The sequence below is a fragment of the Carassius carassius genome, chromosome 48 (genome assembly GCF_963082965.1).
Source record: "Carassius carassius chromosome 48, fCarCar2.1, whole genome shotgun sequence".
Lineage (NCBI taxonomy): Eukaryota > Metazoa > Chordata > Actinopteri > Cypriniformes > Cyprinidae > Carassius > Carassius carassius.
Window position 1 is genome coordinate 13,543,949 of NC_081802.1, and position 25,763 is coordinate 13,569,711.

Consider the following 25,763-nt stretch of genomic DNA (forward strand, 5'->3'; position numbering starts at 1 on the left):
GATGAACTAGATTCACACCAAATTCGTGAACAGTTCAAAATCCAATTAAAATCTAAACAATAATTTTTTTCCCAGTAGTTTTTTTTTGGGGGGGGGGGGGACATAACATAACTGATTTACATATCTGATAACATATATGATTTCAGCGGTTGCAAAATGACACCGTTATCTGATTTGAAATCCAAATCCGGTGTGCAGTGTGAACAAGGTTTATGTGTCTCTTTACGTGCTTGCCATCTGTTTCAAGAACAGCATGCCCGGAGGGATCACGACCCATGAGTGAGGGCCTCGTCCTACTCCCATCCTGCCTTCATTTTCATCATCAACATCATCTTCTTCTTCAACTGTTCTTTCAGTTTGACCCAAACCGAGACTGAATGGCGGCAACAACAAGGGGTGCAGGATAGGCACCTTCCCAATCCCAAGAGCACCTGAGTTGGGGTACATCACTGGCCTGGCTCCTAAAAGCGGACTGAGCCTGGAGAGATCCAGGGGATGACCGCTAAGGGGCCCAGCGTAGGTGTGAGCCCCAAATAAGGTTGTCGCCGCACCTGGTAGGACGAAACGAGCCGCTCCAGGGTAAGATCGATCCATCGATGAGACGCCATCCAGCCTGTTGGTTCTGGTTGAGGCAGCACGTTCCTGCACTACAGCGTGGCCGTGTGCCTTGATGTGTTTGCGGAGAGAGCTGGGGTCAGTGTAGCGCTTCAGACAGCCCACCATTTTACAGCAGTAGGGTTTGTCGACGTAGTGCGTGCGCGTGTGTTTGAAGCGGTCGCTGGAGTTTGAGTAGCGCTTGTTGCAGCCTTCGTAAGGACAGATGTATGGCTTCTCTCCTGAGAGGGCAGAAGAGCAAGAAATAATCAAAGGCTGTACTGGAGGAATGCAGGGGTCGAGAAGAACATACTGTCACAACCAGACGGCACAAGCCTGTAGAGACTTGTCTTTTTGTGTGGGAAAATGTTGATGTGTGGGAATGTTAGAGTAGGAGTTTTTTTTTTTTTTTGACTGCGTGCGTGTTATGGATGTAAAAAATTTCAGTCAATAGTGACCAAAGAGGCCCAGAGGAGCATTTAAAGCAGGGATGGACAACTGTTGTAAATGGCCTTCAATGTCTGCTGGAACATATTAGACTCCGATTATCAATTTTAAAACATTTGAGAAGTCACTTTTTTTTAAAAAGATTTTCACATTCCATTAATAATGTTAATACTATTTCCAACCTAGTTTCCAACCACTCCCCATATTAATTTCATCGCAGTAGGACGTGCAATCTAATGTTAAAGTTAGTAAATAATAAATGAAAACCTTACCATGAAAACAGTATTTTCCAGTAAAGATGGTAAACAGATTGTCTTTTTAAAAAGTTCAAGGGGAAATGCTTGGAGTGTTTGGAAATCAGTATTTTTATTTAAATTGCCATCACACTACTACTCACAAACAACGGGGACGCCAGAGTTGCATCTGCCTCAAATTTCAAAGGTAAAATTCATTGTCAACAAAAGCCTTTTGCCAAATGCATGACAGAAATGTTTGCACTGAAACTATGTTCTTCTTAGGGTTTCTGGGGGTCCTTAAAAAGTCTTCAGTTAAATCGTTCAAATGTAAGGCCATGAAAACTCTTCAATGATACAGAAAATCTTAATTATAAGAGGTCTTAAATTTGGGGAAGGAAAGACAAGAATTGCTATATAGATTAATATGATGATTAAACTTCAAAAGGCCGTGATTTCACTGAATAAATTTGAGTGATGCACGTTACAAGTCAGGCTACTTAGGCTTCTGCTGTTATGCAGCAGATACCCGGTTATTTTATGGTGCCATTTGGAATAAACTTTTGTTATATATATATATATATATATATATATATATATATATATATATATTTATAACTCTTATGTTCTGTAGGCCACTAATAAAAAAAAGACCTCTGTACATTTGTTTGTTGCAAATGTACAGACAATGCAATTGATATGTTTACTTTGGCCTGTTGGGGTAATATTGCTGTTAACTGACGACAAAATTTCCCTTCTGAATTAGTTTAACTGCACAAGTTTTATAGTTAATAAAATCATTAAAAACAACTTACATTAATTATACTTTAATTTCCTTCAATAAAAAAGGAAATTGTGTGAGACTGTGTAAAAGGTGTGTGTAGTAATCTCACCCCATGGTATAAAAGAGAATAAATGCTGGCCCTCGTCACTATCAAAGTTAATATTAATAATTATTTTTATTTATTGAATATATTTATTTACGTAAAACATCAAGTGGGCCTACCCTTTACTTTATTTGTAGCTTTCTTTATTCTAGTGCAATTTGTTCATCTGTTTTATTATAGTTATTTTACTAATGAATGTTAAAATGAATCACTTGTTATTTAACCTTCATTATACTTGACTTGATTAACACATTTGACTTCTTATTTGAAGCACTATTTACTAGAATCAGAAAAAGTTGAAGGCTTAGACATTGCTTTATTTTTTAATATTGACATTAGTATGTAAATCTTTAAATAAAGGAGGTCTTGAGCAGCATATTAAAGTCGAATTATACTGGTATTGGTATCTACCTCTGAGATTTCAGACCCTATTGGGACCCTAATGGGATCTTATGTGTGTGCCATATCTGTTTTTGCATTTTTGGTGCATTTTTTATATACAGGTCCATACTGCAAATGTGTTTGTCTCACCTGTGTGTGAGCGGGTGTGTATCTTCAAGTTCTCTAGGCGTGAGAAACTCTTGTGGCAGGTAGGGCAGTGATGAGGTTTCTCGTTGGTATGTGTGCGGATATGAATCAGCATCTTGTACCTGCGTTATACAAATGGACCCCGGATTAGTGATGTCCGCACACCATCCAAAAGCAAACATTCGAGATGCATTTAAGTTTCTCAATATCTTGGAGTGGATGGAACTTTAACATTTACTCTCTTATATATATATATATAGCTTTAGTTTTTTTACATTTTCCAGCAAAAATATCCAAATAGGCCTACTTTAAATGATATAAATTCAAAAACAAATTTGCATAAGACATTTGCACTTGTTTTAAAGAATAAATCTTAAATCGTTTGAATGCGTGCATGTTTTCTGACCTGGCATTAAATCCTCTTCCCTTGCGTGCGCAGCCCTCCCAGTGGCAGCAGTATCCTGAATTCTCCTCTGGTTTCACATGCGAGTCATTCACATGGTCCACCAGATCCTGCAGGCTCTCGAACAGCAGATGGCACTACAGAGTAAAGACAGAGAGCGGAGCAGGAGCAGGGAGGAAGAAAAGGAGAACAGAATGATAAAATGTTTCAATAGCTCTTTTAATATCTAATATCATGGACTTTAATGGATAGTTCACCCAAAAATAAAAATTCTGTCATCAATATTCACCCTCAAGTTCTAAACTTGTATGATTTTTTGTTGTTGTTCTGCTGCACACAGAAAAAGTTATTTTGAGGAATATGGGTAATCGGTTAGTAAGCAATTGGGTAAACAATTGATGGTGGCCATTGACTTCCATAATATTTTTTCATACTAGGGAAGTCAATGGCTATTTGGTTATCCACATTCTTCAAAATATCGTGTTCAGCAGAAGAAAGATATTGATACACGTTTGCTATGTACTTTCTAAAGTGTCTGGAGTGGATTTAGTGCATTGTTTCTAGATAGTCCAATGTTTCCCATAGACTTACACACTATGTGTGGCGGCACATCCCCCGGGGGAAAATATATATGTATATAATGTAAAACAGCAGACAGGCTTATTGAAAATGCAAATTCATTCTCTCCCAGCAGGAGGTGGTTTAGCAGGCAGAAATAGTGGCTTCCCCAGTAACAGCTGTAATCAAAACAGTGCTGCACTCATGAACGCTACTTCATCTGGCATTATAGGAAAGATTAAATGAAAATGACATCAAGACAATCAGTTCCCTTCAAAGATACATTTGAAGATGAGCTTCAAACCTCAAACAGGGCAGAGCAGGTGAAGCCTATCCTCTTCAACAGAAGTAAAAGGAGGAGGAAGGAAGGAGTGAAGCATGACCACCTGGAAGCAAAATGACATGGAAAAGACCTTGGGGACATAACCGGGTCTGGTTCGTAGGAATACTTTAACAAGGCCCGGAGCATACTCCATGCATGGCTCGCTAACAGAGAGACCCTGCAAATCCCCTACGCGTTTGATATCGAAACATGACGGCCTAGCTTGAAGCGGTTCAAACACCTTTTGATACCAAAAAACACCTTTTGACTACCAAGAAAATGGTCTGCTGAGCAGGGATGAGAACACTCTTCAGTGTTCAAACTGATGTCAAGAGATCGAAGGTGTTGAAGAAGAAAGTCTCTGTGACGACTCACCAAATCACTGGAATGGTCCAAGATAAGTTAATCATCCATATACCTGGGTGAGAGGTTAGCAGCCAGCGTGTCCTTGATTGCCAGAATAGCAGCTTATCCCTGCTCCACAGAGCCCACTAGGCGAGCAGAGAAAGGCTGCTTCCAAGATCTGGAGATTTTGTGATGCAGATCGATGAAAAATGGCAGCTTTCTCCATGGAGAACAAGATTTAGGGCCACTTAAGAAGCGCTCCTCGAGCTTAGAGGACTGGGACTCACGTAGTTCCTCTTGCCACTCAATACTAATCTTTTTGGTAGCACTCACTAACATGTCCACTAGCTCAGAATAGGCAGCAGAAGGCCACGCCTGCTGGCCGCTAGGCGGGAGAGCATCAGCTGAAGTGGACCCAAAATCCTCCAAGTCGGATGGCACGGTGTATTAAACGTAATCTTACCTGAAGGAAATGGCCTTGCGTGTTCCCGGGCTGGGACATAAATAATCTTGGTTAAACTCCACAGCGAATCTGCATGAGAGCACTCAGGCAATATATGGAGAGCAAGTGGGAGGCACATTTGCTCACTCTCTATAGGTTTTAACATTGAATGAACATATTAAAGAGAACAGTAATACCAGCTCTCTGTCACTCACCTTTAGCCAGCGGCAGGCCAGCTGTTCATCACTCGAGGGCTCAGGGGAGTGCTGGCCAATCAGCATTGAGGAGGGCAGGCACAGGGGCCCCTCTGCACCAATTGGCAGAAAGAACTGGAAACCTGGAGGATGAGAGGCGCCGTCCTCATGGTATGTGGTGCTTTCAGATTCCTGCAAGTAGAAGAGCTTATTTATCAGTAATTTGTTTCTGAATCATGTCTGACTCATCTTGGTTGGGGAGTAAGAGACCACCACATTGCCAAACATGTCCGGACATGTTCCCAAACCTACCCTCTATTTTTGATCCTAGAAAGGGTTCAGATCAGGACACTGTGTGAGACTGGATTGAAATTAATTAGTGTGGAGGGGAACTGAATTATGGTAGTGATGCATAAGGCAGTCTCTCTTCCAGTACAATTACATTTATTTGTCAAAGAAATTTTGTTTATGCCACAGAAAGCTAAAAACACAAAGGGATAGTTCACCCCCCCAAAAAAATGTATTACCCCATGATTTACTCACCCTCAAGCCATTCTACTGTAGGGTCAAAGATAATGAAAGACTTCTGTTTTCCCGTCCCAAACCTATCTTGAGTAACAAAAGGGCCATTTGGCATTCCTGAAGCCATTGAAGTGCCGATATTGATCAAGGCCTGTAGGCCAACATGTGTATACACTGGGGGTCTTCTAATTGTCACACCTTTTGCACAGTGGGTGAAGCTGTAATCTGCTGATTGGTCAGTTTGAATGTCTCACATTTGGTTTTTAGTCACATGGTCAAGGAATCGATAAAAGAAGACTGTAACTGTTGCTCTGACTCTTTTCTCTTTGCTGACTCTTTTCTTTGCTGGAGCTCTCTTCTCAGGGCTTTTCTCTCTCTCCCTATTTTTCTCCCTCTCTCAGGTAATATTTTGCATACATGTTGGGTATAATTAACCATGTTTTACCATCCTTCATTTATTTTGTAACCAATTCAAGTGTGACCATAACACTATATTGTTATTAAACCATTTCAATTATTATGTGCTAAATAGTCTTCATTCAGTATTTGCTTTGAAATGCTTATTGCAATACAATATAGTCAATTAATAGCAACGCTCTCCACATATTTAGCTACTGTAACTGCGCTTATTTACGTCGTTGGTATAAGTGGCAGTGGGTGGTAATAGACTAAAAATGTACAGTTTTATACCACCGTGCTGTTAATGTTTCTTTAGTCATTCGACAATCCTACAGCCTGAACCACTGTACCACTACCTTACACTACTGTAGGTGTATATGACTTTTTTCTTTCAAATGAATACAATTGGAGTTATATTTTAAAAATGTCCTTGTTCTTTCAAGCTTTATAAGATCAGTGAATGGGTATTGAGTTTTAAAAATCTTTCTGGAGTGAATCGATGCATTTGGGTAAGAATAATATCCATATTTAAAACTTTATAAACCATAACCTCTAACTTCCACTTGGACTTTAGCTTCTTGTTGGACTTCAAAATCTTAACGCCCATTCACTGCTGTTGAACTGCTGTAATTAGTCGTTTTAAATTCAAATCCCATTCTACAAATTTCATGCATCACAAATTCTTACATTTGTATAATGCCCAGTTATATCTAGCTTGGACATCCTGCGACAACAAACTTCAAACGCTGTTGCTCGTAATGTAATGTAATTTTAATAACGTAATGTTGAGAAGATGCTGTGCCCTGTGCTTTGAAAGTGAATGAGGTTTATTATCACTTCCAAAGGATGAGGCTGAACAATCATTGTTTAAAATTCATCTTTACTAAGAGACCACAGCAATATAATCACAACTTTTTGCTGTGTTCCTATCATTTCACCAATGACTGCATCTCCAATCTCTGAAAGTTCAATGCGGGATTTGTAACCTGGTTGTCGTTGAAAGATGAGTCATTGCCCAGTTTGTCTGGAACAGCTTGCTCCTCCAATTCACAACCTGTAAGTATGATTAATAATTGAGCTTTGATGTTCTGTTGAGCGTGCAAAATATGTACTTTTACACTCTGGCTAACTCAAATTATAGTTTTAATCAGTTGTGGGCCTGCTATTACTATTTTGCTTTAAATGAATGGTTATTGTCATGGTGTAAAGAACAGAAACTGCTCTTTGTTAATAATTCTTTTTTGGGAGCATCCTAGGCTTTTTCGTGCTGATGGTCTGCACCCCAGCAGTCGGAGCGGAGCTGCTCTCTGACAACATCTCCAGGACACTTTGCTCCATTTGACTAGTAAGACAAATCTCAAATAACTATTATGATGACTTTTGTTCTACCCACTTAAATGACAGAAGTACTCGCACTGTCCAATCTATTAAGACTGCGTCTGTTCCCCGAATAGTGAGGTCAAAATATACATTTAATACAGGCTCTAGAAAAAAAACTGATCGTGATTTAACCAGAAAAATGGTGGTTTAACTCATTCTGAATACTTCTGCTTAATGATACAATGCCAGATATGCAAAAGAAATCTATTGTGTCTTTATATAGAACAACAGGGCCGTATACAGATTTCCTAAAAAGAATTGGCAGATTTCCTCTCAGGCCTATTGGTTACTGTTGATAAAGTACTAATTGTCTCAGATTTTAACATTCACTTTGATAATACAAATGATGCATTAGGACTTGTGTTTACTGACCTAATAAACTCTTTTGGAGTCAAGCAAAATGTCACCGGGCCCACTCATCGTTTTAATCATACACTAGATTTAATTATATCGCATGGAATCGATCTTACTGCTATAGATACTGTACCTCAAAGTGATGATATTACAGACCATTTCCTTGTATCGTGCATGCTGCGTATAACTGATATTAACTATATGTCTCAGCGTTACCGTCTGGGCAGAACTATTGTTCCAGCCACCAAAGAAAGATTCGCAAATAACCTGCCTGATCTATCTCAACTGCTATTTGTACCCAAAAATACACATGAATTAGACGAAATGGCGTACACCTAGTATGGCTTGAGGGTGAGTAAATCGATGGCAAATTTCATTTTTGGGTGAACTATCCTTTTAAGTGCACATGAAGTGGCTTCTGAGATCGCAGAAACTGTACTTTGATTCTTGAAAGTGATTTAAATAATTTGAATCCATTTACCACATAGATAAAACTTTAACAATAGTTAGAAAGAAGTCATAGAGTTTGAGGTATAAGTTACTCACTGAGGCCAGAAGAGGCGCTCTGGGGCTCCAGCTGGCGCCACTATCTATAGGAGAGGGTGGTGAGGGAGAGGAAGATGGAGACAGACTCAGATCTACCACCGTGGACGATGAGGAATCTGACATGTCCTTGTCAGCTGCATCTGGAGATTAGAAGAAAGGAGGTTCGTTTTTGTACAGCTGAGACTGTGGTATAGACTGCCAGTCTATGCATTAGTGGTGGGGATTTTTCAATGACTCTTTCTGCAGTTCTACAGTGTTATGCAGAAGGTAGCAAAAGACACAATAATTGAGTCACTGATTCATTGATTGAACCTATTTGTTCAAACACACTGATTAAGGAACAAAACAAATGACTGAGTTATTGAATCATTCATTCAACTGATTTATTTAAATCAGCTGAGGAATGAAATCTGTGACATTGGCTTCCTACAAATATGCATACTTCTCTACTATAGAGCAGGCAAAAAACATTATGTGAAAGGAGTAGTATGTCCGACTTCATAGTATTCATAAAACAGTTGGTGAAAAGTACCCAGATGACCTACTACTTCTGGCAAGATTCTGAAGTGTGTATCTGATGGACACTTTACTATCATATGAAGCTACAGAGGCTACCAATTGATGTTGTTGGTAACATGAAAATGATATCAAGTCAAATGTAGTGCATCTGAATTACATTCATGCTACACACATTCCTATTATACTGTTTTAACAGTTGCAAAGTAATTACTTATTCAAAAGAAGTGACTATTCAGAGAATATGCAATTTCGGACATAGTCGCCCACCTGTCTTTGAATCATTCGTTCAATATTTTGTTCAAAACAGCTGATTCATTCAGGAACTAAACAAGTGACTGTCTTCAGAGAGTGAGTGAGTGAGTCTTTGAATCATTTATTGAACCAATTTGTTAAAAAAATGCTGATTGATTTATTCAAAATACTGTTTTTATGAATACATCACTGAATCGTTATTCAGCTGATTTGTTCAAAAACAGTGATTCATTCAGGAATGAAACAAGTTACTAAAACATCCCCATTACTGTAAGTTTATAATATAAATCGCATCATTCCGTTGAGATGTATATGACAGTAGCGGTGCATGTAATAACTGAAGTGGTTTGTGTGGTCAGTTAACTAACCAGGGCTTTTGGGCTTGTGCAAAGCACGGGATATTCGAGCACGAGAAAAGTGCAGCGGGGCACAGATGGACATTCTCAGCGTCCTGTCACGGCCAGAGGAAATCTTCAAGTCCAGGGGCTCGTCCAGTGACAGCATGGCTTTCATCCACCAGCCTGAGAAAATCAAACCATATTTTTATATGGAAACATTGTTTTTTCTTTTTCCATTGTGACTCTTGACAGCGGCACCAACTGTGATTTTGCAGCTTATTTTGTAGAAGGAAATACCATGTCTCTCCCTCACAGGCAGACACACTCCCACACACGTGCAGCTCCACGTTCACTTCAGCAACTGTAAGTCATTTACATTTCTTTCTGCCAGACAAGTCACGCACACACACGCGTAGTTCATCACACCAGCAGCCCCACTGCAGTCAAAACATGCAGAATGCATTACAAAGATATATAAATCTGAGTTCTTTGCTTTCCTTCATTCTTTTCCTCCCATCTCGCCTGATGAAAACTGATGAAGAGAGGGCCTCTGGCTCCACATCTGTGTGTTTGTACAATAGGGTCTAAAAGTAAAACACCACTAGGTGTAATTATGAACGCGCCATAGTAAAAAAAAAAAATCAGTTTGATAATTATTTTCAGTGTTGGGGTAATTACATTATTTTTCTTTTAAGTAACTAGTAAAGTAACACATTACTTTTAAATTTACAAGAACGCATTTTTACCTTTTCAAATAAATAACCCAAGTTCCTTTGTTTTCCAATTTATTCACTGACAGAAGTGCAGAGGCTTCAGGCTAACGCTTATTAATTTCACATTTGGTGTGAAAGCGCCTTTTTACAGTTGCCAAAAATATGACTTTGTATTTTTTTTATTAAAAATAATTAAGCATGCCCAGCTCAGATGACAAAAAGTAACTCAAAAGTAACATAATGCATTACTTTTTCATAAGTAATGAAACTATTCTCCATTAAAGTATTAAAAAATATTTGGTTTCCATAAAATTACTTTCTATAAAAAAGTAACTAAGTAAATTTTTTATGGAGTAACACAATACTGTATAACACAATACTGCCCCTTGAGCAAGGCACCGGACCCCCAACTGCTCCCCGGGCGCCGCAGCATAAATGGCTGCCCACTGCTCCGGGTGTGTGTTCACAGTGTGTGTGTGTGTGTGCGTGTGTGTTCACTGCTCTGTGTGTGTGCACTTCGGATGGGTTAAATGCAGAGCACAAATTCTGAGTATGGGTCACCATACTTGGCTGAATGTCACGTCACTTTCACTTTTTTAACTGTTATGCATTACTTTTAAAAGTAACTTTCCCCAACACTGATTATTTTCAGGTTATGGCCGATATTAAAGTTCTTTACAATTTGTCTAAACACACACACACATATATTCCCCTCTTTCTCCCTCTCTCTATGATATTACACAGTATTGCAAAAGGTTTGGGTGCTGAATACTTCCCGTCATCTCCATCCATGTCCCTCCCTCACTCTCAGTTTCTGGCATGGGGGTTTGTTTTCAATCTAACTTCCTCCTCAAGCTCCACCCTTACTTTCTGGGCTTTATATCCACACAAACACTGATACATACTGTACAAGCACCACAAATATTGCACATATTTCTGAACGTATCAAGCTCCCGGTAACATTCAATAGGTTTTAAAATAGGTTTCTCATTCTTCCACATCTGCAAGTGTCTGAAATTTTGGCTCTTTCCCTCCTTTTGTCGACTCACACCGAAAAGCAGTGGTGATCATTCCTTTCCTATTTCTCTTTTTCACTCCCTCCTTCCTCAGTGATGCAATCCCATTATTCAGCCTGCAATCTCAGTGTCTAGCATGAGAAAGAGCCAGAAAAAGAAAAAAGAAAGGGTAGAATGTATCTTGATTTTTAAAAGCATGGATTATATATTATTAATTATTTATTTCTATATAAAAAGATTGAAATGACATTACATTAAATTATGTAATTTATTTGACTATTTATTTACTTATTTAACCATTTATTTTTGGTGGCAAAAATAAATAAATAACATATTTATATTACTAATAGTTTAATATTTTTTATGTGTGTGTGTGTGTGTGTGTGTGTGTGTGCAATTAAAGACTTTAAATACATTGTTTGTTTAACAATTTCTTTATAACATTTATTTGAATAATTAACCATATATAAAATCCAAAGTAGTTTAAAACAAGTAGCCAACATATTAAAGCTATCTAAAACTACTTTGTTTATTTGGTTTTTATTTCTTATAGTTAATTTTCTCCCCCTCTCAAATTTTCTGAGGACCCCTTAAAAACACTCTCTGCCATTCATCCATAACATGATGAGTGTGGGGAACAAAACACAGCTAAATAATGAATCACTGATGAGGAAGAAACGACAACATCCTACAGAAGGCAATGAGCGCCACATCGCTCTTTCACTTTCCACCCCTGCGTCTGGCAACAGAACAAGGTCAACACAGCCTCCCCTCTTCTAAATTTCCCATTCCTTCTTCTCCCCTTCTCTCTCTCTGTATAGTCTGTCATCCAGACACACATACACAGATTCCTCTGGCCACAGCAGATTCACCCAATTTGTTTCCACTGCGCTTTTAAGTGTACATTAGAAATGCAAAGAGAAAGCCAACCTCATAAACAATAACAAGAACCAGCTGTGGACCCAACGCAGCAATCGCGCACAGTTTCACCAGCGACGCGGAGCGAAGAGGAAGTCTGGGAGAACGGCACGGCTGAGAATCCAATGGACGGTGTGGATTAAGTGCAATTCGAAATTCTCCAGACTGATCATTTTCTCCCTTCTCGCGCTCTCATATTTCTCTCCTCACTCGCTCTCTCTTTCCATGCCTTTCCTCCTCCCCTTGCTCATGATTCGGAAGGCCTCCAGGAACTCTGTCCAACCTCAAACTCAAGCCAAAGGGAGAGACTGAGAAAAATAAAATGAGACGTAAGGGTTGATGAAAAAAAAAAAGGAATTCTCTGTTTCTCTTGGAAATGCTGTACAAGGCATCCTCGTTTATGTAAAGTTAAATAAGGAGCTAATAGAGCTGAAGAATTTCAGAAGTAGCCATTGGTGGTTGGTGTTTCAAAAGAAGAGAATGTGTGGTTTCATCTCTCCCTTCTGTCTTTCCTCACCCATTCTCTCCAGCGAACCCAACGAACCCCAATGCAAAAGGGAAGACCACATTATAAGTCAAAACTGATGTATGACGGACACATCCCTCTGTAATCACGGCAAACAATATCTCACAACCCACTGAAACATTCATACGCATACTCCCTCTGCCACAAATTCATCCACAATCTGTCTCTCATTCCATTCCTCAGACCCTCTGTTAATGTTGCAGTTTGTTGCATCAGGACTGGGCTTGACGTTGCACTGAGAACCTCCCAAAGTACTGGCATAACAACCGCAGAGACTGAGCTGGACACGGCAAACGCCCACATAATCAGATTAGCAGTCATCAATATGGGTTTTTCAATAAATGCATATTTGAATGCACATTTTATTACCCCCTTAATCTTGGTTACTTGTGTGCATCTGCGATATATGTGAGTGATAATGAACCCTCAGTTAAAGTAGACGGCATATATAATAGTTTGCATATAAAATGTGTATATAGAAAAACCAATACACATGGCTTGTAAAAAATCTGACTTGATTTATGATCTCAAAACAGTACGACTTATTTAACGGAATGTACATCTACCCTCAAATTGTTATTTTCCTTTGCGAAAATTTTTATATGGTGTATTTTTTTGTAATCTGTCTATTAAATTAGCTATCGCATCTTGTTACTGGAGCTAAAACTGTCAAACGTAAACATGCTGTTTTCAGTTAGCAAGCTAATAATTGATCCTACTAGTGGTAACAAAAAGCTTTTCTGATTTGCTATGACAAGGTATCACAATTACGCAGGATGGGATTATAGTTTTACCCAACATTATAATGAAAGAAACCCTATTGGGAAACAAAATATAAGGGTCTTTTATCATGCTGAATGGGCTAAGTTAGCAAGCCAACAATTTAGCCTACTAGTTTAATGTTAAATGATTACAAAAAACTTCTGATTTGCTGCGACATGGTATCACAATAAAGCAGGATGGGTTCTTCGTTTAACCTGACATAAAATGTAAATAAACCCCATAAGGACATGAAAGGATCTTGTATCATGCTGAAGGGGTTAAGTTAGCAAGCCAACAGTACTATTTTAACATTAAATGATTATGAAAAGCTTTTCTGATTAGCTAAGACAAGATATCACAATAATGCAGGAGTTGGCCCTGTGCATAAAAATAAAATAAACCCCATAAGGACATGAAACATAAGGGTCTTGTTTCATGCTGAAGGGGTTAACTTTGCATAATTAAATACTGACTGTAAATTACGAGGTTTTCACACAATCCACTAAACAAAAAAATAAACATGAAATATAAAGCGCGCATAATATATATATATATATTAGTGTTTTATATTTATATTAGTGTTTTATATATACAGTATACACATCAAGTATTCTAAAAAACATTCGAAGCTCCCACGCGCTCAGGTGTCCTCCGTTCACACCTGTAGCTGTCCTGACATGACTGTCACAAGTTATATAACAGCAGGCGGTCTCTATTCATGACGGAGTCTGTTTACCAAACCTATTCCAGTTCAGTAGTATTCGATAGCTATTCAGTATTTAAGAAACTGGGTCAGACCGTCTGGATAAAACTTGCGCAGAATAACACACGCGCGCACACATCCTTAATCTTTTTCTAGATGTGCGCTGACACGGATTGCTTGTCCAGATGTGCGCGACATGCCCGACGGTTTTACCTCAACGAAGACACTCCGTCTGACTCCGAGATACGTGACCGCCGAGTCGACTCGAAGCGCGCGCGGTCCGTTTAACACGGAACGATTAAAGCGCCAGATGTCTTCATCAAAAACACTCCTGGATCCAGTTGACCATATCCAACTCTAAATGCTATACTTAGACTAAAAACGCAAACTGTTGTGTTAGAGTACGAGCAGATCAAATTGTCAGGAGATATAGAATTGTGTCAAGTTACGATGAATCGTTCTAAAATAAATACATTTCAAAGGAGCATCGCTTGCTTACGACGCCTGTCTACTGTCTCCAGCTCCTTCCCCAGTCAGAAAAACAGACGGAGGGAGAGGGCGGAGAATAAGACAGAGGGTGGAGGACATGAAGTGATGATTCTTTATTTTCCTCCAGATGTGGTCTCTCTCTCTCTCTCTCTCTCTCTCTTCTCTCGCAGATTACTGTGTTATTCTCGCCCCACCCTCCCTGCTGTGTGACCACGCCCCCTCACGGAGACGGCGAGACAGAGAGAGAGAGAGAACGCACTTACTTTGTTTACTTTAAAGACATTAATTTGGAAAAAGTTCGCAACATGTATTTCTGTTTCGTCCGCCAAGTATTTAAGATGTTTCTGTATAAATTAGCCTAACAAAAAAGTGCTTCAGGCTACAGTACCAAAAGACTATGATTATATTCAAGTATATATGGCGCAATAAGGTCCCTAGGTCTCAAAGTAAGTTGTATTACCACGTTAAAATGTCCAAAAACATATTATATATATATATATATATATATATATATATATATATATATATATATATATATATATATATATATAGTGTAAACGTCTAGTAAAAAAAAAAAAAGCCTAACATTTAATTAATCTCAACAAAGTTCTTGTTTTAAGTGACCATATTTGGTCCCCATCACTGGACTCAATCTTCCTCAGACTTTTTTATCAAATCCGGTTAGTTACCCAGAAACGGTTACAAACAGGCAAAGGTTAAAAGCCATGACTGGAGAAAGCAGCTGCTCCCAGTGCTGACGCTTGTGTAAATCCTCCAATGTCCATGAGGGCCGCCCCACCCCCAGAACCTCCGCATGCCCTCTTGCCTCTCTCCGGGGGTATATATAGCCTGAGAAGGGACCCGGGCAGTCCTGGCAGTCAAAATGAGGCTTTTCATCCCCGTCTGCTGCCTGCTGCCTCTACTGGCACTCGCCACTGCAGGTAAGACGTTTAAAAACTGGATTCGAATGCAGGTGGACTGCTGAACTTACAGCTGCAGGTGACTTCTGTTTGTATGCAGCTGAAGTCTGAGAGTATTAGGCCTCAAGATAAGTGTCTGAAATCCTAGATCAGCTTGCTTGTCCTTGGTGATGAGCGTCCTGCATCTGTGCTTGCCTGTATACAGAAAGTGTATATGGAGAAGTGTACAGTTTACAGAATGTATATAAGACGTGGGGCTTCTTGTCTTGTTGTTGTGAACTTGAATATGTAAGTTAGTCTAATTGTTCTTTGATTCGTTCACTAAGAGTCATCTAGTGCGTTTAAGTACAGTATGTTCAGTACAAGTGTATTTGAGTTTCTGGATGGATTGAACTGTATGTGTAGTGCGGGAAAAGGTGTTTCTGGGACTCGTTCTTGCTGTTTCGGGGCTTTATATAGACACACAAAGCCCTGAAAAACTGAATGACCTGCTTTTCTGTTGAATTATGTAACTTCTGACATCTGCTGTGTTCACTTGATTATTATAGTAAGCTAAAACCATAAAACACACACACACACGCACACACACACACACAAAATAGTTGGTAGAAATTACATGAACTTTAAATGAAACTAAATAAAAAATGTATAAAACCCTTTAATTTCAAATAGACTACATGACAAGGTAAATATTTCATTTTCATTTAGTTTAACTTGGTGTATTTAAAAACTAAAAGTGAAATAAAAATGAATGAAAACTGTACATTTAAAAAAAAAAACTTGACAAAAAATATAAACAGTAAAACAGTAAAAATAATAAAATTCAAAAACTATAATAAATCTTAAATAATTCTAAAATTACACTGGGTCATACATCTTAATCACACTTTTATGGGTTATTGACTGATAAAAGAAAAGTAAAAATCTTTTAAAATTCTTCTTTAAAATGTATACTAATTTCTTGAAATATACCTTTTATATTAATGTTGGCTACATAGATTTTAAAAGTTTTTAGAAGTACTTTTAAAAGTAAACTTCTTCACTTCACTTCACTTCACTTCTTCTTCTTAAAATTTTACAATTGTCATTTATTATTGATATTTTGAGGAGTTGCACCACATGACCTGAACTAACCTTGCTTTGTCATATTTCTATCTATCTATCTACATACATATATACATACATATATATATATATATATTTCTGTATGCTGGTTACACCACATGACTTTATCAGTAACAACAAATAATTTTGAATTGGAAGACAAATATTAATATTAATAATTCAAGTATTAATAATCAGTGCAGCCATTTTTTATTATTGTAGAAGCAATGATAATAAAACACATCGAACTACTTAATAAAGTTTTCGACTACAAGAACGTAATTATTTGAATCACCCTGAGAAGCGGTTAAATTAATTTTAGACATATATTTAAAATTAGAAATTAAAAACATGCTCATCATAGAAGAGGTGTTTTAAAGTTGCTCTATGAATTGCATTTTAATTGTGTTTTTGTATTTAATTGTAAGTTAATAGAGCATTATGAATATGCATGCAAATAAGAAAAAAAACATTCTCATTCTCCTGAGTGGATAACATTATTATTATAAATTTGAATATTAATTCTTATATCTTGTTATTTAAATTTCCTATTCATTGACTTTGTGATTGTTGTAATCCTTTGTCTCTAGTCAAAGAAAAACAGTTACTGTTGGTCAGCTAATTTAGAGACTGTAACTTCTTCCTGTATTATCCTTGTCTGTCCTTGCACTGCTCTTGTTGCGTCTGTGCTGTCAGGCTGCATGGTCAGGCCTAGAGTTCACCATGAAATCAGACACTGTTCGTCGAGCAGTTGCATGGTCATGCTTTCACGACCCCCCTTGTACTCTCTATCCACATATACACTTACAGTCCACAGCTGCTGTCACAACAGTACTGTCTCAATCACTATTTATTTCTGTCTTGCAGGCCTTGTAGGGCAACCATTATGTTAACAGTAGGACTTAAAGCTTCTGTACTGCCATGCTACTGTATGTGGCCTGTTTTAGCACCGGGGCTTTCCCTGTTACAGTGCACTCAGCCAACCTTAAAGAGACATTGCACTTGCAAGCCATAGTAAACCATGTTGCTATACAAACAAATAAAACACACACAATACTTATATCAGCAAGTCGTACATAGTCGTACTCTAAAACACAACACAAAATTCATATATATTTACATTTTGTTAGGTTTAGGAGTGGGCTTTCAAGCTTTTTTTTTTTTTTTTTTTGCTTTCTAAAAATCATATATTTACATAAATCACATTGTAGAAATTTATACTAAATCGTCACCTCGTAAAATAAATAAAAAAATACAGTGCTGTTATCAAATGTTGAGCTCATTTCAATAATAAATGTAAACCAATACATTTTTTTAAAGTGTTGATATATTTCAGATTTGACAGGTTGTGCTATGTTGTGATTTACTAAAAAGAACCGACTCAAAAGACTCGTTCTGTCGAGAATCAGACTTCACTGGTCAAATTATGATTCGATTCACTAAACAGAACCGGCTCAAAAGAGTCATTCACTTGAGAATCAGACCTCACTGGTCAAATTATGATTCGATTCACTAAACAGAACCGGTTCAAAAGAGTCATTCACTCGAAAATCAGACATCAATGGTCAAATTATGATTCGATTCACTAAACAGAACCGGCTCAAAAGAGTCATTCACTTGAGAATCAGACTTTACTGGCCAAATTATGATTCGATTCACTAAACAGAACCGGCTCAAAAGAGTCATTCACTCAAGAATCAGACCTAACTGGTCAAATTATGATTCGATTCACTAAACAGAACCAGTTCAAAAGAATCATTCACTCGAGAATCAGACATCACTGGTCAAATCTGGTCAAATTATGATTCGATTCACTAAACAGAACCGGCTCAAAAGAGTCATTCACTCGAGAATCAGACTTTACTGGTCAAATTATGATTCAATTCACTAAACAGAACCGGCTCAAAAGAGTTATTCACTCAAGAATCAGACATCAATGGTCAAATTATGATTCAATTCACTAAACAGAACCGGCTCAAAAGAGTTATTCACTGGAGAATCATGTCACTGGTCAAATTATGATTCGATTCACTAAAAAGAACCGGCTCATAAGAGTTAGTTGGTTTCATTTTGGGGTAGTTTACAAGGCCCGATGCTATCTAATCATTTCAACAGGAGTCACCCGAGACACACAATACACACAAACAAATGTCCCTTCTCCACTGTGACTGAAAGCTCCCCAGCAGTTGTCAAAATAATACCTGTGTGGATTGGGATGGTCCTTGGAGAGGGTAGCATTGTTGCTCTTTCCTACCACTTCAACTGGCTCTAATTTAATTAAATCAACATGGCAGACTATGATATGAAGCAGAATATGAGCGGTTCAAAATGTCTGACGGTTGCATTGGTGACACTGTTGCACTCATGTCTTTGGCCTAAATACAGCTATCCTGGGTATGTGAGCATGTGTCTACATGCTCAAAACATATCTCATTTACACGGAGTAGAGCCAATTCAATTAATAAGAGACATCTAAGGAACACATATTCCTGTCAGCGAGCATTTTTTACAAGCAAGTGGTCAAATGCCAAAGGTGGAAGAGGTTTATCTGAACTAACTATAGACATATAGGTGCCATCTGCTGTCAGTATGTTGTTGAACCATTGCTTAAGTGTATTGCGAAGACTCTTTTAATGAATTGAGGGTTTGTCTTTTGAGGGTAATTTAGAATTAAGTCAAAAAAAGCACTTTTGAATGTGATTTTTTTTACACTTTGATATGGATTACAGTTTATAGGCCACTGAAATGACTGTTTAATGCATCATTGTTTAAAATTTGATTAATATTTGCTCAAAAGCAGAGCTGTACTTTCCAATGGAAGCATTTGAAATAAAAATTAGAGGTGAAAATCTGGTACAAAACTATCATGCTAACACCTTTATCAGAGCCGCCTCGCCAGATGAATGTATGAAAAATAAACCTTGCTCTGATGATCCACATGAACAGAAATGACTTGGCGTTCTCTTCTTTTGCCAGCTCTGCTCCCTATTTCAGGATGTGATTCACATGAAAAGCATTTAGCTCTCATCAAGAGCATTCATCGCCACATGAATCACAGAGATGGGTCATTGCCACAGACTTACAGATTTGCACCAAAGCAGCTCTACCACAAAGTCATATTCAAATCCATAAACCACATTATTAGAGCTAAACCACTTTAAGATATGATTCTGTACATGATTGAGGATAGTAGCCATGGTTTTATTTTGTTTGAGTTGCTGTGACATTATAGATCGGGGTGCACAATCCTGTTCTTGGAGATCTACCTTCTTGTAAAGTTCAGCTTCAGCTGTAATCAAACACACATGAACCAGCGATAATTACAGACGGGTGTGTTGGAGCAGGGTTTGCACTGAGCTCTGCAGGAAGGTAGAGCTCCAGGAACAGGATCGGGCTCCTCTGTCGTAGATTATACTGTCTCCAACACTGAACGCTAATGCTAATGTTATACCTACAGCAGCAGATAACTTTTATTCACGGGAAGTGATATGATGTGGTGGACAGTGATGTGACTTGTACTAGTGATGCACCAAAATTTGGGCTAAAAAATATTTTTTACATTTGGTCGAAATACTTTTGGAGGGCCAAAGGTATGATGGTTAACATTTCTCCAACGATCCATTTTGCAACCATTTTGTGTTCACATCGTGAATAAACTACAACAGGTGACTGTGTCAGCATTGTGGACGCACTTCACCTTCACCAAAAATGATGCAGCACACCCTAAACATAGTACCAAATCAATTACTCACTACCCATAACTACCCAAATGTAATTACTGAAATATTTTTGGTTTTGGTTTTCGGCCAACTTTCATAATGTTTCGGTAAAAAAATTAAAATAAATAATCAACCGAACTTGTACATGACTTGTACATTTTTGTTGCCATTATGTTGTAATATCAAGTATGGTTAATTCATCATTCAGTGTGAATGTGCCGGGTTATATACCTTCATATTTTGGTTAATATTTTAGTTTTTCCTCTGCAGATGCAGTGGATTCTGAGACTGAGCCTCTTGTGCCGTTCCAGCCGAAGTCTGAAGGCAAGTTGTTCAACTGCTGTGATGGCACAGAGGATATAAGCCAGAGCTCCTCCAATGACACTCCTGCACCGAACAGACCTGTGTGCCAACCCTGTAGCACTGGTGCACACACTGACACCTCGGCAGAAGATGACAGTTCTAACGAGGACAAAGACGGGATGGAGGTTGTTTCAGAAGAGAAATCTGAGGAGTCGAGTCAAGAGGAGACCTCATCTGAAGAGATATTTGAGGAGAAGGCAGAAGTTGAGTTAGAAGAATCTAATGAAGCAGTGGAAGAGGAAGTTCTTAAGGAGGAACATGAAGATGTAGACGTAGACAGTGATATAGAATCACAAATGGTTGCTGAGGAATCTGTGGAAGAGGACGACAAGGACGTTTCTAAGACTAACGAGGTGGTGGTTGTGGAAGAGGAAGTTCTTCAGACTGAAGATGAAGCAGGTGAAGAAGAGGAGCTTTCTCAGACTGAAGAGGAGGCAGTTGAGGAAGAGCAGGTTCTTCAGATTCAAGATGCAACCAAAGCATCTGTGAAAGGTACAATAGGATTCAGTCAGCATAAATAACATTGGACATTTCATGGTAATATGAAACAAAATAACATTTAATTGTTGAATTAGAATCGTTAAGTGCATTTGTAAAAGTAAAAAAAATTCACAAGTTCTGGATTTCATACATCGTATATTCACTAAACAAAGTTGAGGAAGTCCATTCAGTCGCTTAAATAAGAATCCATGCAATCAGGATTTTCACGTGAGGGCAAAACATTTTCCTCTGCAGATTTTTGCTAATGTTCAGTTTGGACAAAAAAAAAAAGCTGCTTTGTTTGAAAGTGACTTTTGAGAAAAATAAAATGACAATGTGAATGCACCTTTATACTAATCTAAAATCAAATACGTTAAAATAAAAAATACATAAAAGCTTCAGAATCATCATAAAGCCTCTTGTTGAAGCCCAGTATTGTGGAAATAACCAGAGAAAAGGCGCTATATTGTTGTCCCGTCCCCAGGGAGCAGAGGTGCACACTATTGCTTCTCCACCTGATACTTAGGTCGAAGGTGGCACAGGAATAAACCCACCACCAAAATAACCAAACAGAAATAACCCCTGGCACAAGTCCATCGCCATTCATAACAACATGTTCTCTGGCCTGCATGGAGGACAGTTTTGTAATAGGGAAGAAATGTTTCAGATGCTTTTAATAGTACATTGGTTGAGTTTGTCTGGCTTCAAATAGGCAGTTGATGTACATGTAGCAGTAGATGGATCCATTCAACATTACAGCTGTTTCGGAGACTGGTTATTTCTGTAACACTACTGATTAAAAAATGATGTGAACTTAAAATAATCAATGAAAATAAATAATGGAAGTGTTTGTCTGTTGTATGTTTAACCATGACTAGGACATCACCATTTGCGTAGATCTAAGCTGGTCTTTTTAGCTTTTAGCTGCGCATTAAAAAATAAAACAAGCAACACATTGAGCTGACACATTGTTTCCTGTTATTGTGATTCTTGTGTAAATACAGATGCAGCTTCTTACCTCAGAGATCTTGTTTACTTCAGATGTAAATCTCAATTCTGGCAACGTTCTGTTGATTCCACAACAGACTTCTTAGCTGTAAATAATCAAAATAAAGATAAATGACATAAAACCAATTTAGAAATACGTCCACAAGATAAAAACGAAAAGGTTTACCAAAAAAAAAGAAAGAAAATGAAATGTAAAGTACATTTTTAAAATAGAATTTAAATTTTTTTGAAAATGCTAAATAATAATACCCTTGTTTTGTGCGTCGACAAGAAAGAAAATGTTACAATATATGAGCTTCATGTTTTATGCTGATTTTGACTGGCTGTTTTTTCCTCTGGCAGTGGATAAAGCAACCCCCTCAGGTTCTGCCACAAGAGATCAGTCTCACATTGACGAGACGCTGCGTCTGGCAACAGCTGAACCTTCACAGGAATTTGTCGGTGAGTCATAAAATGAAAGAAGAAGAAGAAAAAGACAAAGTATAGTAAAGTAAAAAGTATAACCTTTCTGGGCTTTCCACCTTTCTCTTGTCGTAAAAATGGGCACATTTGTAAATTCTATGAGTCTGGCTTCCAGTCTCATCTGCGTCCACCCCGTCCAGCTTTTTTAAACTTTAAATGTTCGTCTTGCTGCTTGATGTTTAAAACTGGTGTCTTATCATATTATTTTAATGTATTATCTTAATTATGAGCACACTGGTGTGTAGTGCAAACAGTTTTACCGTTTACTGCACGTTGTTATTCTCCTTGTTATTTCGGCTAATGAACCAGAAGTCTCACCCATAGGCTTACTTCCACGTTGAAGAAACAGGTGGATACAGTATGTACCATATAAAGCCAGTTATTTCATTAACCAATCACAATTTAGCTTCACCAAAGTCTCCAAATGATAAATAGGTAACTTTTGAAGTAGCAGTATGAGTCAGTTTCTAGCATAATTTCATCAACTCTTCCTCTCGTAGATGCTCTGAAGAAGCTGCAGCATGTCTACAACACTGCAATTAAACCCTTGGACAAGGCCTACAAATACAATGAGCTCCGGCAGCATGAAGTGTCAGGTAACGTCTTTTGATATTGGATTGGTTTTAAAACGTCATTTCATTTCAGACTATACTGCTCTTTTACCATGAAAAGGGTCTAAATGAACTCCTATCCTCAGTTGGACTCTGTTTTCTTCATATTGTTCAGATGCAGAGATCACATCTAAGCCCATGGTTCTGTTCCTTGGTCCTTGGAGCGTTGGCAAGTCTTCCATGATCAATTATCTTCTGGGTCTCACAGGCACTTCACAACAGCTTTACACTGGTAACATATCAATCATCAAATGAATGATTGTAAAATGAAATGAGGTGTTATATAGTTCTATGCTCCTTCATCTCGCCCTCTTTTGCTTTTGCTCAGGGGCTGAGCCCACAACCTCAGAATACACTGTACTGATGCATGGTGAGAAGTTTCGCACCATCGAGGGCATTGTCATGGCGGCAGACAGTTCCCGCTCTTTCTCACCGCTAGAGAGGTTTGGTCAGGGCTTTCTGGAGAAGCTGGTGGGAATCGAGATGCCGCACAAACTCCTGGAGCGCGTCACCTTTGTGGACACGCCTGGAATCATCGAGAACCGCAAACAACAAGAGAGAGGTGAGAAAACAATATTCACAAAGACTCGAAAGAAAGAGTTTGGTATGAACAAAGTGTTCAAAAGGGAAAGTAAAGACGTTTATAATGTCTCAAATGATTACTATTTCAAATAAATGCAGTTCTTCTGAAATTTCTATCAGAGAATCCCTAAAAAAATGCATCACAGTTTACAAAAATATTAAGCAGCACAACTGATATAAACAATGATAATGATAATAAATGTTTTTTGAGCATCAGATCAGATCATTATGAAGTACGAAGTATAACTAAAACATTCTGCCATTGGACATATTTAAAACACTGTTGTTGTATTTTAGGGTACCCCTACAGTGAAGTCTGCCAGTGGTTTATCGACCGTGCTGATCTCATCTTTCTGGTGTTTGACCCAACCAAACTGGACGTCGGATTAGAACTAGAAATGCTGTTCAGACAGATGAAGGGACGCGAGTCACAGATCCGTATCATCTTCAACAAGGCTGACAGTTTAACAACCCAGGACCTAATGCGCGTGTACGGCGCCCTCTTCTGGAGCATGGCACCCTTGATTAATGTGACAGAGCCACCACGTGTGTACGTGAGCTCATTTTGGCCCCAGGCATATGCTCCCGACACAAACAGAGAACTTTTTAAACGTGAAGAGATCTCTCTGCTGGAGGACCTAAATCAGGTCATCGAGAACCGGCTACAAAACAAAATCGCCTTCATTCGGCAGCACGGCATCCGCGTGCGCATCCACGCCCTCCTGGTTGACCGCTACCTGCAGACATATTATGAGAAGCTGGGCTGGTTTAGTGACCCACATGAGGTTTTCAAGGATATTGTGAGTGATCCTGACAAATTCTACATCTTCAAGTCCATTCTGGCCAAGACCAATGTGAGTAAGTTCGACTTGCCAGAAGCGGAGGCGTATCGGGATTTCTTCGGAGTCAATCCTCCTGGTGGCTTTAAGCTCCTCTCCTCATACTGCGGCTGGTCAGGGGGATGCCTGCTGGAGAAGATTGAGAATGCCATCACAGATGAGCTGCCGGCTTTGATCAGCAGTCTGGCAGAGAAACGGGAAGCCAAGGCAGAGGCAGCTGCAGAAACCAAAGAGAAACCCCAAAACCGTTGGAGGAGACAGCAATAGAAGAATGATGGGAGATGTGGGGAATATGGAAGAGTGGCACCAAAGCGATGAATGAGAGAGTAGAAGTGACACAGATGAGATTCACATCAATGGAAAGCCAGTTAAACACAGTGTGTACAGAGATTTTTACCACTCTTTATAAAGCAGACCTGAGTGAAGGGGAGCAGTGTGCTATTTTTCTTCCTTTTCTGTTATTGTTTTTCTTCCTTGTTCTAATTTAACTCCGCTTGCAAAAAATGTATTTATACTGTTCAAAATAAATAACGTCATAATCTTATTTATTTATTGTTTGAATGCCATTTTGAAAGTGTGAATTATGGAAGCTTGTTTCTGCCACAGGATAAAAAAGTTCATTGTGAATTTTTACCTTATGATACTTTTTTTTTTAGATAAAAAGTCAGAACTGGTAGATAATACCCATAATTCTTCAGTGTCTATGTAGCAGATCTGACTTTTTTTTTTTTTAATTGAGTTCATAACTCTGAAATGTGAGCTCAAATGTCACAATTACCTTATTTTATTATATTTTTTCTCTATGCCATGATTGAAACAATGAATATGCTGTATGTGGTAGAACGTTTATCTTGACTTCATTACTTCAGTTCCACTTGTACATATTGATCATATTCCTCTGTACAATTTACTGGTGTTGGTACATGAGATGATAAATGTTGCTGTATTTGTTCACATTATTGCATGTTTCAAAATAATTTTTTTTTTTTGGCTCTTGAGTTACCAAATATGGAAATTAAACGTTAAACTGTATATTTAAGACAATACTACTACTACTACTAATAAAACATTTAAAGAAAATAAATACATGGATGAATTGTGAGACAAATGATAATGATTTTGCAGCTGCAGCTGATTCACTTCAACAAAAGAGGATCCAAAATATCCACTAGGTGGTGTAACATATCATTTAAAAATGGTGATCACAGTTCAATGACAACCTTTGGTCTCATAAAAAGTGCAGTTTGTGTCAGTTTTCTGTTTGATAGCAGCAATATATGCATTT

At 38.3% G+C, this 25,763-nt stretch overlaps 2 protein-coding genes across 2 annotated transcripts; one reads left to right on the forward strand and one right to left on the reverse strand.

The window, feature by feature from the left end:
- Positions 1–175: 175 nt before the first annotated feature.
- LOC132131240 (zinc finger protein GLIS2-like) lies at positions 176–14,516 on the reverse strand. The gene is made up of 7 exons (XM_059543260.1): positions 14,115–14,516; positions 9,294–9,446; positions 8,155–8,294; positions 4,975–5,145; positions 3,096–3,229; positions 2,693–2,811; positions 176–836 (listed from the first exon to the last, which is right to left on the reverse strand). The coding sequence occupies exons 2-7, from the start codon at positions 9,436–9,438 to the stop codon at positions 223–225; spliced, it is 1,323 nt and encodes a 440-aa protein (XP_059399243.1). The 5' UTR covers positions 9,439–9,446; positions 14,115–14,516; the 3' UTR covers positions 176–222.
- A 706-nt stretch (positions 14,517–15,222) lies between these two features.
- LOC132131405 (sarcalumenin-like) lies at positions 15,223–25,109 on the forward strand. Its single transcript, XM_059543420.1, has 7 exons — positions 15,223–15,331; positions 20,404–20,988; positions 22,327–22,425; positions 22,947–23,042; positions 23,173–23,289; positions 23,386–23,619; positions 23,937–25,109. Exons 1-7 carry the CDS (start codon positions 15,274–15,276, stop codon positions 24,743–24,745), a joined length of 1,998 nt encoding a protein of 665 aa, XP_059399403.1. The 5' UTR covers positions 15,223–15,273; the 3' UTR covers positions 24,746–25,109.
- The last annotated feature ends 654 nt before the right edge of the window (positions 25,110–25,763 follow it).